Here is a 13,807-nt window from a genome sequence, read left to right as displayed (position 1 = left end):
AGCCAGCCACTTTGATGTGTTCTTGGTGGTCACCAGCACAGGTGACAGTGACAGCAGGTGATGAACGAGTCATGTGCTGGCAGCCACCAGAAAGGTCATTCTCACAGACAGGTAGGCCAGAATTGCTGCTGCTTTTCAAAAGAGATTTGCTGCTCTTTTTCAAAAGAGGTTCTCTCAGAGGGTCCTTTTGCTGGGACATCGGACAACTGATGGCCTCATGTAGGCAGCACAGGCAAGGTCAGCTCCCCAGCCAGCTTTTCATAGGGACAGAAGATCCTTTATGTGTCAGCTCTGGTTCTCCAGTCTGGGTCTGGAGGATGCAGAGTGGTAGTTGATAGCTGATGTGGCATGTCTTGGGAAATGCTTTGATTCTGTGTTGCCTGTGCTTGCTGTTTTCACCAAGGGATGTAGCTAGGCTCCATGCTGCTGCTAATCAGTTGCTGGCAGAAACCTGCTCCTCAGGGGCACAGCTTGCATGCCTGGTTATTGTGAGATGCTTGGGTTAAAGTCAAGGCATGGCAGGTGGGATGGGCTGCTGATGTAGCTGACAGAGAATTGTTTTGCTGGTGCATGACCTTTGTGCTTCCTGGACAGCTTGATGATGAGGGTGTTCTCTTGTAGTCTCACATATTCCCATGCCCAGCGCCACTGGCATCCAGTTGGGTTTGGTTTTAGGTTTGGAAATGAACTGGAGACACCAGCCTCATGTTCTTTAGTGGTGATACAGAATGCAAAGGGTTTGCCAGAGATTTGTTCAGAAAACATGAGGCAGCAGTAATAAGAGATTGGCTCCTTTTTTTTCTTCCTTCTCCACAGTCTGTTAGTCATAATCCCAAACCAGCCTTCTCAGGTGGGGTGGGGGCAATAAGTGCAATGGCTGGGAAGATATGAAATATGTACATTGTACTGCTATCCAGAGATTGTGATTTGACTGCTTGTGAAACCTGGTAAAAGAGGAACTGTGGGAGATGGAAACTTGCTCTGAAAAGGCTTGGAAGGATATCCACAAGAGGACCCAGCTCTGACTTCATTGTGTCAAATGTTAGGTGTGTCACGAGGCTCTTGGTCCAAAAGCAGGAGTTTTGGGTCCTGCATTGTAATATGGTCCAGCTTGCTCCCAAGGGGGCTCTCTCTGCTGTGTGACCAGGTGCTCTCCACAGGCAGAGTGGGACCTGGGTTGTCCTCCCTGCAGAGAAGTGGGGATTAAGCTCTGGGGCAGGTCTGACAGAGCTTGTCTGTACACAACGATACACTGCAAGGGTTCCACAGCCAAGCCTGGTCAGTGCTGGAAGCTGCCAGGCTGTCTGTGCTTTTGGCCAGATGTCAAAGCCCAGGAAATCATGCTGAAGCAAGCAGTGGTTTTGCTCCTGTCTGGTATCTCATCGGGCCACCAGCTAACACTGGCAAAGGAGAGCAGATTTAATCTGGCTTGTCGCTGGCACACGGGCGTGCGGGGAGCTGCCAGCATCTCTGTGCAGGTTTGGGGGGTGCATTTTGCCTCTGTTCCCCTGAGGCTGTGGTTCTTTTCCCCAGGCTTCTCCCCGGACTCCCACATCAAGCACCTTTGACCTCCAGATGAAATTTGTGTGCGGCCAGTGCTGGAGGAACGGGCAGCTGGTGGAGCCAGATAAAGACCTCAAGTACTGTAGTGCCAAAGCCCCCCACTGGTGAGCAATTCAACCTTCTCTTTCCTCTACCCCTCTTCAAGGGCAGGAATTTTCATCCTACCTTCTCCAGGGCTTCATTTGGCATTTCTGGAAGAGGCTGTAAGGTTTCCTAGCAGCCTCTCACTGCTTGGGGTGTTTGTCACTATAGCAGGCCTTGCAGATAGCTGTTTTCCAGCTTCCTTCTCTCTTTATTGTGTATTTGCTGCCAGCATTGTGCAGACTGTTACTCCTGGCACAAGCAGTCCTGCTCTCACAATTCCCTTTTCTCCCAGTTCCTATCATTTCTTCTTACCAAGAGTTTTCCTCTGCACATGTTTATACTCTTAGCTGTTTGCAGATGTGTGTCAAGTCAGAATTAGCAATGATTGAAAATATTCTGCTTCCTTTTAAATTAGTTTCCCTTGGCTCTTTCATTGCTTTGGTTGCTCCTCTGTGATGCATGTCATGTCTGTTTGCACCTCTTGACTCCTTGGGGCCCATGAGAATGTTTGGTGTGATAGAAGCATTGAATCATAGAACAGTTTGGATTGGGAGAGACCTTTAAAGGTCATCTAATCCAGCTGTCCTGCAATGAGCAGGCACAGCTTCAACTAGATCAGGTTGCTCAGCCTGACTTGAATGTTTCCAGAAATGGGGCATCCACCACCTCTCTGGGTTGTTGCCAGTGTTTCAACATCCTCATAAAAAATTCCTTCCTTATATCTTGTTGGAATATACCCTCTTTTAGTTTCAAGACACTACCCCTTGTCACAGCACTAGAGGCCTTACTAAAAAAAATTTGTCCCCATCTGTCTTATAAGCCCCCCAGAAGAGAAATACTGACTGGGAAGTCACTGGTCATGGAAAGTGTGGCCTGTCTCACTCAGGCAGCCTGCAGGGATAGGATGGAAGGGTTTCTAGGACTTCTCTTTCCATAACACAAGCCACAAAGGCACAGTCCAGCTTCCTGTAGTAAATGTAAGACTTTTGTTGAAGAAGAGACAGAAGCAATAGTTTCTGGAGGGAGTAAGCAGGTGAGAATTGCTTCCTGGGATGGGAAAAATAGCACCTCTTTGTGCAGCTGCTGAATGGAGCTGGAGTCTTTGCTCAGGGTATCTTCTGGTGATCCCTTGCTGGAGCTGCAGGAGAAATAAATACTTCCTGGCACTGTTCATAAGGCAGTGCTTGTAATGACTTGCATTTCTGTTGCACCTTTCAAGCAGAAAATATTCCCAAGTGTTTTTCATGGATCTGATTGCACAAGGTTTTGCTGTGTCAAAGGGTGGAATGCAGCTGTTTAATAATCCATGGTGATGCCATGTGAGATTTAGGAGAGATTTTTGTGGCTTTATGAAAAGAGGTATCCCAGGAAATAGGTAATGTGAACAGAGAAGTCCTCCTAAAACAGCCTTCTTATGGCTTCTCCATCACAAATGTGCGTGTCCAGGAACAGCCAGGTAGTGCAGGGACAAGCTGGACAGGAGGATCTGCTCGCCTCTCATTATTTAAGAGTCTCTGAGGTAAAGAACCCTTGTTGTGCTCTTCCTTATGCCTCTCTTGATTTATTCTCTCTTCTTCAGTTGGACAAAGGAGCGCCGTGTCCTGCTGGTGATGTCCAAAGCTAAGAAGAAGTGGGTGTCAGTCCGACCACTGCCTTCCATCCGTAACTTCCCACAGCAGTATGATGTAAGCCCTGTGCCCAGCACAGCCAGGTGCCCCATCCCTTTCCCTTCCAGCACGGTGCAGTGCTTTGAGAGCTGTTCCCTTGAAGACCTGTCAGGGAGGCAAGCACATGGTGGCAGAGATGGGAGGTAAGGACAGACTGATGGCAGCAAAAAGATGGAGCAGAAGAAGGAGCAGCACCCATTTATACCACTCTATCCACAAATGCGAGTTTCCAGTGTTGTGCTAATGTGTAACAAGAACTGTTTATGCATCTCTGGCTGGCAAAGGGTTTGGGAATGAAATTTAAGACTCCCTTTAGGTCAGGGTTTCTCAATGTGGGTAAGAGGCAAAATGCTTAGGAGAAGCCTATCCCTGCCTTTGCTGTGACTGTGCCGCTGCAGATTGTGAAACTTGCTCACAGTGGGTTTTGAAAGCAAAACTAAGAGCTCAGCAATAAAGCCACATGCTGTGAGGAAAATTACAGATATCCAACCTCCAAATCCAGCCCCAAATGTGATGATAGAGAGTTTCTCTCTCCCTCTCCTTTCCTTTTTCCCTGAAAGGGGAAAACTCCTTCCTCCTACCCTATGGTAGGTCTTCCTTTTGTGCCAGGTGAGGGGAAAAGAGATGATCAGTAAATATGATGTTTAGAAAGCTTCTCATTTTCCCTGGCAATGATGCTTTTGGTAGCTCTGCGTGCACCAGTGTGGTCTAAGCAATCCATAAGGCCACTCTTCACCCAGAGATGGCTGGAGAATGAGTCACGTTTGGGGACCAGCAGCTTCATCAGCAGGAGACACTATTGGGTCAATCCAGGATGCTCCCTGCTGTTGCTGTGTACCTGCACCTGGTCACCTATGGAAATGGCAGCAGGTGCTGAACTGCCTGTGTGTTTATGTCATCAGGAGACTGAATAAAAGAATCATAAGTTAGTGATATATAGAGTGTCCTGTCTGCAACCTCTCCTGTGCAATTTAATGCCCCAGCTGGTTGTCAAACCCACTTTCCCCTCTAGCAAGGACTGATTGTGCAGATGCTAAATTTTTCTCTCTGTCTTTTAACAGTTATGTATCCATGCACAGAATGGCAGGAAATGCCAATATGTGGGCAACTGCTCCTTTGCCCACAGCCCTGAGGAGAGAGACATGTGGACCTTCATGAAGGAAAATAAAAGTGAGTGGGGGAAATGTGGGCCAAAGAGTTTGGGGAGAGGGAAGAGGACATTCAGGCATCTGGAGGGTCTGTTAAGACATATTCTTGACAACAGAGGTGGAGCTAGGTTAGGCTACTGCCATGAGTTTAGGTGGGATTATGGGCCAGGTCTGTCTACAGCTGCTGTTTTCTTAAACGTGCATGTATCTCTTGAGTGTCTTGCTGTGGGATTAGTGCACAGTAGTTTTATGTCTTACATTGCTTCACTGCTGCCCTCTCTTTCTACATCACTTTCAAATCCACCCTTCACTGTCCTGCCAGTTGCCTGTAATGTCTCAGGCCTGGCTCTATATGGAGCTCTGCCAAAGCACCAGTCCTGGCCTGTAGCTGCTCCTGTATCTTGCTTGTCTGTCTTCTATCTGCCTTGGATATCTTACCTATTTCTGCTCATATCCCTTGGTTCTGGGCTGTGGCACTCCCTGCTCATGATATTGTATTCAAAGGGGTGGAGTTGACATCCTGAAGGAGAAGATCGTTCGGTGGTGCCTTTGTGGAGGAGCTTGTCTGTTTTTAGTTCTGCAGGCTTACCTTTTGGGTGATAGTTGGGGGGTTCCCCATATCCTGAACAGCCAGCTCTGTGTCTGAAATCCTTGCTTATTCAGATCAACAGGAAGCTGGGAAAAAAGGGTCAATTGTCCAGGTGCTCACCCACCTCTGTTGGAGCTGCTGGAAAGCCTGAAGGATTTCAGGCCTGCCCTGAGTTTTTTTTGTTCATATAGTTCTGTGGAGGGTCCTTCTCTCTGCTGAATTAAACTGTTACTTGTTGCAGTTCAAAGCATTTCATTGCTTTTAAAGCACATCAGAACCAGTCTGGGTGTGTTTGCTCAAGTACAAAGGTGAATCTTCAAACGACAGAGTTGTTTCGGTTTGGGGGAATTTATATCCATTATCCCCAGTTGCCTCAAGTTCCTCAATTACTCTTTTAGGACGGAGTAAATCACTAATGCATCACACTTGAGCATCATATTGATGCCTGCAAATGTTTATGTTTCCATAGCCTCTCTCAGGAGCTGATCTTGCAAAGGCAGATGTCTAGTTAAAGTTTCCGCCTCAAATTTCTGAGTGGCTTTTAAATTAAAAGTCATGAGAGACATTTGACTACAGTTCTCTGGGCAGGCTTTGAACTTAGAGCAAGCTATCATTAGGTCTTCCTCTCCTCTGCAGTGCTTCCTGTGGCCAGCTTGCTTAGGGGCTCTCCTCCATCTCTGGTGCTGAGGGTAAAGCTTGGGCTTAGAGGGAAGAGATGGATGTGAAATGAGCCCTGCCTTAGCTTCCTGGCTGGGTGAGATGTCTTCTGAGGTCAAGCAGAATCAGGCCTGTTGGAGAATTGTCTTGTGGGGTGAATTCCAAAGACATCTTTTGGTACTTTGCCACCTTTCTGAAAAGTTTGTGTGGTTGTTGTCATAGAAGATACCCCCCGCCATGGCAGGTGGTGTGGTGTGAATTTGGCTTCTCTCCCCAGGAGTCTCATCTGGGGAGGTGACATGGAGCACAGGCCTTCAGTCTGGTGCTGCTGCACAGGCGAGGGGAGGAAGGGCTGCCCCCAGCATTTATCCTTGTCTCATAGTTTGTGCACAGGGTGGGAGGTTGTCTGAGTGGCTTCATGTGTCATCTTTGTGCAGTACTAGATATGCAGCAGACCTATGACATGTGGCTAAAGAAGCACAATCCTGGGAAGCCTGGAGAGGGAACACCACTCACCTCGCGAGAAGGGGAGAAACAGATCCAGATGCCCACTGACTATGCGGACATCATGGTAATAAGCTGATCTCTTGTCCTTCATTCCTCCTCAGTGCTGCCAGCCTGCCTCTCTCCTGTGCTCTAGGTGTGGCTGACAGGGACTGCATTGCTCTAGTGGAACAGAGCCTGTATTAGCATAGGTTAAATGGACAGCTTGGAGCAGCACAGCAGAGGCAGCACAGCTAAAGTGGGAAGAGATTGACCTGGGGTCAGCACAGCTCTACAATAGCTTTTCTTTAATCCTCAAGTCTTTAGGAGTCTACCTTAGACTCCCTTTTGCGTGGGCTCAGCCTCTCTCCAGGGTTCCTGCCTGCTCCTGGCAAAATCATAGCAGGCCTGTCAGAAGAGGGAGAAGCTTGGAGAAGAGCTGGCACAGAAGCCTTGGAAAACTAGAGGCAGATGCCAAGGATAGTACTGGTGTAAGGGTCTGTGCTGCTGAAGGGTCCTGCATTGCCTATGAACCTGGGGACCTTGCAGTGAGACCCCACTGGAGCCCTCAGCATGGGCAGGGGGACCATGGACCATGTCAATGAACTGAGCTGCCCTGTCCCCTAAGCCTGTTTGAGCCATAGATAAACTCTGACAGAGGATCTCCACTGTTCCCTTTTAGTGTCAGCACAATTCCCTAAAGATGATATGGCAGAGAAGTGTGGGTACTCATAGACTGAGTGGAGCTTCCAGGATGCTCTGGAAGGAGACAGGGAAAGGCAGTGCCAGCACAGGGCAGGCCAATGGATGTGAATGTTATTGCACTGACCAGCCCTTTTCCCTGTCTGTTCGGTTAGATGGGCTACCACTGCTGGCTCTGTGGGAAAAACAGCAACAGCAAGAAGCAATGGCAGCAGCACATCCAGTCGGAGAAGCACAAGGAGAAGGTCTTCACCTCAGACAGTGACTCCAGCTGCTGGAGCTACCGCTTCCCCATGGGCGAATTCCGGCTCTGTGAGAGGTACCATTGTCTCACCTCCCTCCTGTGCTGCAGCTGCAGGGCTGGGGTAACAGCCCAGGGCCTCTGTCATCCCTCCTCATCCTCTCACAGAGTTCTCAGAGACTTCTGCATGGAGGAGGAGTGGGATGAGATGACAGGTTTGGGTGACAGTGAGGCTGCTGTTGGATCACTGAGGTGCCATAATACTGAGGGGTAAAAACACATTTCTGAGCACGTGTCTTTAGAAAAGGAGAGCTTCCTGTTTGCACCTGTGCCCTTCATAGCCAGGATGCTCTCAGCTCTCAGGCTGCTGAGCAGTATCCTTAGCCCAGTGCTTGGGGAAATCCCAGGTGCCTTATTAAATGGTTTGAATGTCTCATGTCCTCTGAATCAGCACATTAAGGTGCCTTCAGAAAGCTTGTGATGGTTAAAAATGACACTTTGGTTAGAAAGAAGGTTCTTATCTTTCATACTGGTTACCTGGCATTTCTTCTCTTGAGCATTGATTTTTTTCTCAACCCTCCTGGTCCAGTTCCAGCTCAGATTTTTTTGTGCGCTTGACTAAATCCCCTTGTAGCCTTGCTCTTTTTGCTGCTCTGTTTTTTTTCCAACCTTGATGTCTTTCCCACCTGCACATGGGTTTGTAGGAGAATCAACTCACCCTTAAAAAGGGGAGTTCACAGCATGTTTCAGTGGGTCCTGATCAAGTATCCCAGACAGGGAGCTCAAAGCCCTGCACTGGGGTGCCCTGCTGACTGCGCTCTCTGTGCTGGCAGGTTCCAGAAGAACAAGGCCTGTCCCGAGGGAGAGGAGTGTCGCTATGCCCATGGGCAGGACGAGCTGACGGAGTGGCTGGACCGGAGGGAGGTGCTGAAACAGAAACTGGCCAAAGCTCGCAAGGACATGCTGCTCTGCCCCAGGGATGACGACTTCGGGAAATACAACTTCCTATTGCGGGATGACGTATAGTGAGCTGGGGGGAGTCTGTCGGCTCCAGAAACACGGGGTGGGTTTTCCAAGTGGCAGTAGCAGGGAGAGCGAGATCTGTGTCTCGCAAAGAGAACTTTTTCTTTTCTTTTGTTTTAAGATTATGAGACGATGATTTATTAGTGGTGAATGTGAATTTGATTCTCTTTGGCCAGCGACGCCACACTCACTGAGTTTGATCCATCTTTTCTTCTTTCCCCCAAATTTTCCTTCCATTTCATCTTTTTGTTTTCACTGTCCTTCATTCAAAGGAATTAATTTAATCTATATTGGGCTGCAAATCAAAGAATTTCTCCTTGTGTCATTCTTCTGTCTTTCAATTCAGAGCATGACTGCAGAGGTTTGGAGGACAAAGCTGAGAGAGAGGGACAGAAAAGTTGTGGATGCCCCGTCCTTGGGGCAGGTTGGATAGAGCTGTGAGCAGTGTGGTCTAATGGAAGGTGTCCTTTTGAATGACAGGAGGATTGAAGCTAGATGATCTTAAGGTTCCTTGCAGCCCAGACCATTCTATGATTTTGTGAAATCTGGTGAAAATGTGACCATGAAATTTGTATGTTCCTTTTTTCAGTGCTGCAGACTAAGCCCCACTTACTCTGCTGCAAACCTCCTGCTCTTCTGGGAGTTTGTTATCAGAAGAAATAGGAATTATGGTGCAAAGAAGGAAAACCACTACATTTGGCTTAAAACATCTAGGTTTATGCTCCAGCTGTCTATATTTCCCTGAGGCATCAATTGGTGCTGAGAATAACAGCTGTGTGTTATAAGGAATGCAAGGTAAAAACAGCAAAGTAATGAAACTGCTTGCAGCAGTGGGAGCTGGGTTGTAGGTGACTTCAAACTTCAGCTGACTTTACTCAGAAAGCAAGTTGGTGACTTCTCATTAGATGTCTTCTTCAGTTTGTGGAAGGTATTCCAGGCAGATACTTTGGGTTTGGTTTTTTGGCTGGTGTGACTGGTGCAAGTAAAACAGAACCCATCTAGAAGATGTAGTGGAGTCTATGGCACACCATGTGTTACTGAAGTCCAGTCAGCAGTATCAGTCAGGAGGGAGGTGGTCACCAAAAGGAGCCTGTGTTACTGTGTTGCCTTGTGTCCTGAAGAGAGAGAGGGAGGGAGGGAGAGAGGGAGGGAGGGAGGGGGGTAATGGTGTACTTTCTTGCTCTTTAAATGGCATGTGTTTCTGGTTACTTAGAGCTGCATTTTTCCCTGCACTGCCAGAAGAGCTGGGTGGGGACCCATTTAAAAGGACCCCATTGCGCAGCATGGGCAATGTTTAGCTAATGGGAATCCATCTGGAAGCGCTTACCAGTACCAGAGGTCCAGCCCCCTCCTCCTCAGAGCCAGGGCAGGGAGATTGCAGATGCACAGTGCAACCAGGATGTGAGCCAGAGCAGGGACAGTGAGTGGCACAGCAGGACCCAGCCATGGCCTGCTCTTGTGCTGCCTGATGTGTGCTTTGGTAAGATAACCAGTAATGCTGAACTCTGAGACAGGAGTTTTGCTTTTATAAGGGGCAGCAGTGAGAAGCAGTACTGCTCTGAGTGCCAGTCTTGTCCTTTCTGGCAGTCTCATCCTGTAAGCAGTAAATGTGTCTCCTGACCTGAGCTTCCCTCTCCCTCTCTCTTCTGCAGTCCAGTTGTGCTCTGCAGTTTTGCATGCATGGATGGCACCATCCTCTCAAACACAAACACATCTCCCTCCCAGCTTTCAGCAGCGATGTCTTTTTCATACACAGTCTTCTGGGACAGCAGTCTCAGAAGCCCTTGGGGCTGGTAGGGCTGTATCCATGGTAAATACAATCTGGCCATGAACTGCTTGGTGCTTTGGCATTGCTGCATCCTCCCATTCCTCTCTGCTCCCATATCCTTGGGGTTCAGAGCTTCAGGAGAGAAGCTATGGTACCTTCTCCTGGTCATCCTTGTACTTAAGTGGTTAACTTTAAAGATGGGAGGGGACAGGCATCAGCTCCTAGACAGGCATCAGCTCCTGGGATGTCTTGTTTTGCTCTTCTTGGGCAGAGAGGTCAAGGAAGGAAATCTGGATTGGGGGACACTGGAATGTGTTTTTTATTTTTAAAACAAACCTGCATCTCAAGTGTGACTAGCATTCACTGAGCCATGATTTCTCATGCAATGACTTGTTCAGGTTGCAGAGTTGGTCACTGTCCCCTCTCCTCCTCTCTTCAATGAGAGCTGAGCTGCTCAATGGGACTTCAGAGGTTCGGGCTGGGGCCAAGATGGGGAGAGGGTGAGGGTGAGGGTGAGGTGAGGTGAGGTGAGGTGAGGTGAGGTGAGGTGAGGTGAGGTGAGGTGAGGTGAGGTAGGCCCACGGTCATGGGGGTTGCTTCAAGTGTCTCTTTTTCCCCTGATATGATAACCTGGTCTGTGGTGTTGCAGTACTTCGTCACCAGACTTGTTTTAGTGTGTATATATGTGACCCCTCCCATGAAGCATATATACACAGGTATTAAATATATCGCTCTATATAATATTATATATGTGTGTGGTATCGAAGGAATCTTTTAAATAAGGGTAAAGGAAAAGGACTCAGGCCAGGAAACGCAGCATCCCTAATTTAAATATGAAGCCTTTTATTTGGGATAGGGAAAGGGAAATAACAAAAGAGAGGGAGGGTTTATATAGATAGGTATAAACTTTGAGATGGGACAGGTTTCCCTGTTCAAATTTTTGAAACCCCTTAGGATGTCCTTGCAGTCCCATCTCAGTGAGAGAGTATTATACTGCTAACTAGTAAGTAAAGTTTTAATATAAGACTTTGCTTATATTATTAAAAGGGACGTTGTGAAAGGCAGAAAGTTTCACAGTTGACTTCCCAGACTTACTTTATCAAGCCAAGAGGGTTTTCTTCAGCACATTATGTGCTCTCAGCAAAAATGCTCAGTGCTCACAGCTCTACAGCAGATAAACCAGAAGTTGTAGGGGCTGCTTTAGTGGTGTGTTCACAAGACCCTATGATAACTCTTCTTTATTTGTGTGAGAGAAGAAGAAAATTCTGCAGCACAGAACCAAATTTGAGGGTTATTAACAAGGGAAGTGATGTTTTAATTTTACAACATTAGAAGAAAATAATCTGTCTGTATTTACCTGTCTGTAAAATAACCACAGATATTCACACAGAGCAGAAACTTACTAAATGCTGAAGGACTTAATGAAAATCTTTTCACAAATTCTTTGGTAGGGGCAGGAATTTAGGTGGCACTGGCATTGGAGTTAACCTGGCCTTTACAGAGAGAAGTAAAAAGAATACCAAAAAATACCCTACTTAGCTTGTATGAAACTGTATGTCAAAAATGGATGGGTTTTAGCATGTGAAAGGAAAAGATAACAAGGGGATGCTGCAGTTCTGAGCTGGATAGTAATGATTTTGAGTCCTTTAATATGTCTTTGTATTAATATAATTTAAGAATACCACGCTTTACTATTAAAAAAGAACTTAGTATCTTTCATAAGGTCTAGTATCAGGATAAATATGTAGATGTTTTAACAACATTTTTGTTTTTGTTCTTAAATAAATAAAGAAAAAACAAACTTGCTTCTTTTAGCCTTTGTAATAGAAAATAAAAGTGTGCACTTTAAACCCTCTTCTGATCCAGAGTGTGTTTGTGTTTTTCAAATAGCCTGCAAAGGATTTTACCTTGTTTTTGGGTTTCCCTGCTGTGAGGAGGGAAGCAAAGGAAACACGTCAAGCATTGGACCACTGTGGGTTTCTCCCATCTTTAAGTATAATCTGCTGCTTTTCCTGCTGAGTGGAAAATTGCCTATGTGCATATTAACAGTTGATGCAGTTCTTCATCATACACACAGTTCTTGTGAACATTAGGTATATTTAAGATGTTTTTCTTTCCCCCTTGTGCCAAGAATCCATATGCTCTGCAGTGTTTGGGTAACCTGTGTTTTGAAACATCCAGTAATCGAGTCTTGTAAACACCTTCATCTAAGGATTCTTTTGTGTAAGCTGCTCTGTTCAACTGGCCAGTTCTTTTGCCTGGCAGTGTGCAGCCTTCTAGGGAAAACGTGTCCTTAGCCCTACCCCCTGAGTCGCACACAGCTTGGACCATGGAAAGCATCTGTGCACTTACTTTCCTCCTGGAGAGGATGCTGTGTGAGGAAACTGCACTGGGAAAAGAGGTCAGTGTGAAAACATTTATTAATAAACCCAGCTTCTTTATTTTTGGAATCCATTATGATGCAGATTAATCTAGATTCTTGATAAAATCAAAACTGGAGATGTGAGAAGACGGCGGGATTCCATGGATATCCTGTGTTACTGCTGTATAGACTAGCAGAGATCAGAAGGTCATATCCAGTGAGGCCTGAAGGGACAAGATTTGTCACACATCTCCTTGATGTGCCTTCATACACACATAAGAACTTATGTCCTTCGGGTCAAAGAAGAGGCCTGAATACATTGTTGTAGTGCACGGGGAGTGAGGAGCCATGTGCACTTCCAAGGTGCATCAATTGAATACATACAATGTGAGGGACATTAGTTTTACATTCCAGAGGTTGTTGAGGCCATGCTGGCAAGAGTTGAGGGTAGCCTTTCCTGTACAATTGAAACCAAAATTGTCAAATTGTGACACAGACAAAGGATCAGGAGAAAAACACCTGTTTTCCTTGCAGGTTTGAGGCTCAGCTATAAACTGGTGTTTCTTCACTGAAATAAACTTGTATTTTGGAGAGGAAGAAAAGGAGTGGTGATTTCAGCAATCAGATCTTCCTAGGAGCTTCAATAGATACAAAGACAAGGCAGAGAGACCCATGTCAGCCAGGAAAAGTCCAGATTCTGCAAGGTGGGAGGAAGGGTTCATACTGAAGATGGTTAATGCCATCACACAGCAATCTGGCAAAGGGAGTTTGCTGCAGATGAGAATCCTAAGCAATTCTGTAACTGAGTCTGCCTACCCACACTATACTGAAACATTTCTAGGCATGACAGCAGATGATGCAAATGCTGTCATCCTCTTCATTGTGTTTGCTGCTGCCACTGCAACCAGGAACAGGGTCCTGTTGTGTTGTGTCCCGTGCACAGTGAGCAGCAGAGAGTTCCTGACATGCATGAACTGGGGAGGTGTGTTGGTCACTGGCTGGGCACAGAGGATATAATCATGTAGGGCAGCTGGAGGGGAAAAACATGGGGCAGAAAGCAACAAGATAAATAGTAAAAGAGGCCTTGATGGGAGGGAAGTGGAGGAGGAAAGGCTGTGGGCATGCTGGCTAAGCACACAACTGTTGGATATGTGGTGGAGGAAGGCACTGAACAGACTTGACTGGGTGCTGTGAGCTGGCTCTGGGCAGAGGTCCTGTGGCTACTCAGCTCTTGGGGCTTCCTGGAAAGCTGTGGGCTCTGATCAGGAGCTGAGCCATGTCTCATCCAGCCTCACCCCTTTCTCCCCAGGCTGGGAGTGGACAGGACAGGACCTGTCCATTCCACAACCTCTCTCCCTTCCCAGATTGATTGTCACCTCCTGTTTCTTTGTAGTTCTCCCTCCAGGCAAGAGCAGTGTGTCCTGGTGCTGCTGGGACAGGAGTGGTGTTTCCTGAAAACAGGTCCAGGTGCAGCCAAGACAAGAGCAGGGACCAGACCAGATGACATCTCCAGCTGACTC

General features: G+C 47.0%; 1 protein-coding gene across 6 annotated transcripts in view; it reads left to right on the top strand.

The window, feature by feature from the left end:
• Window positions 1-11,442, top strand: part of ZC3H7B (zinc finger CCCH-type containing 7B) — a 45,513-nt gene extending 34,071 nt beyond the window's left edge. For 4 of the 6 annotated variants that reach the window (XM_079303654.1, XM_079303653.1, XM_079303652.1 and 1 more), the window contains 6 exons: window positions 1,534-1,667; window positions 3,227-3,332; window positions 4,376-4,484; window positions 6,146-6,279; window positions 7,049-7,212; window positions 7,968-11,442. In XM_079303654.1, the coding sequence (XP_079159780.1) occupies window positions 1,534-1,667; window positions 3,227-3,332; window positions 4,376-4,484; window positions 6,146-6,279; window positions 7,049-7,212; window positions 7,968-8,160 (840 nt within the window). In that variant the 3' untranslated portion in view covers window positions 8,161-11,442. The remainder of the gene's footprint in view (window positions 1-1,533; window positions 1,668-3,226; window positions 3,333-4,375; window positions 4,485-6,145; window positions 6,280-7,048; window positions 7,213-7,967) is intronic. The other 2 variants (XR_013773962.1, XR_013773963.1) reach the window with 2 other exon arrangements.
• Window positions 11,443-13,807: the final 2,365 nt, after the last annotated feature.

This window comes from Erithacus rubecula, assembly GCF_903797595.1.
Source record: "Erithacus rubecula genome assembly, chromosome: 4".
NCBI lineage: Eukaryota > Metazoa > Chordata > Aves > Passeriformes > Muscicapidae > Erithacus > Erithacus rubecula.
Note: the sequence above shows the minus strand (reverse complement) of the source record. Positions and strands in the feature narration are given on the sequence as shown.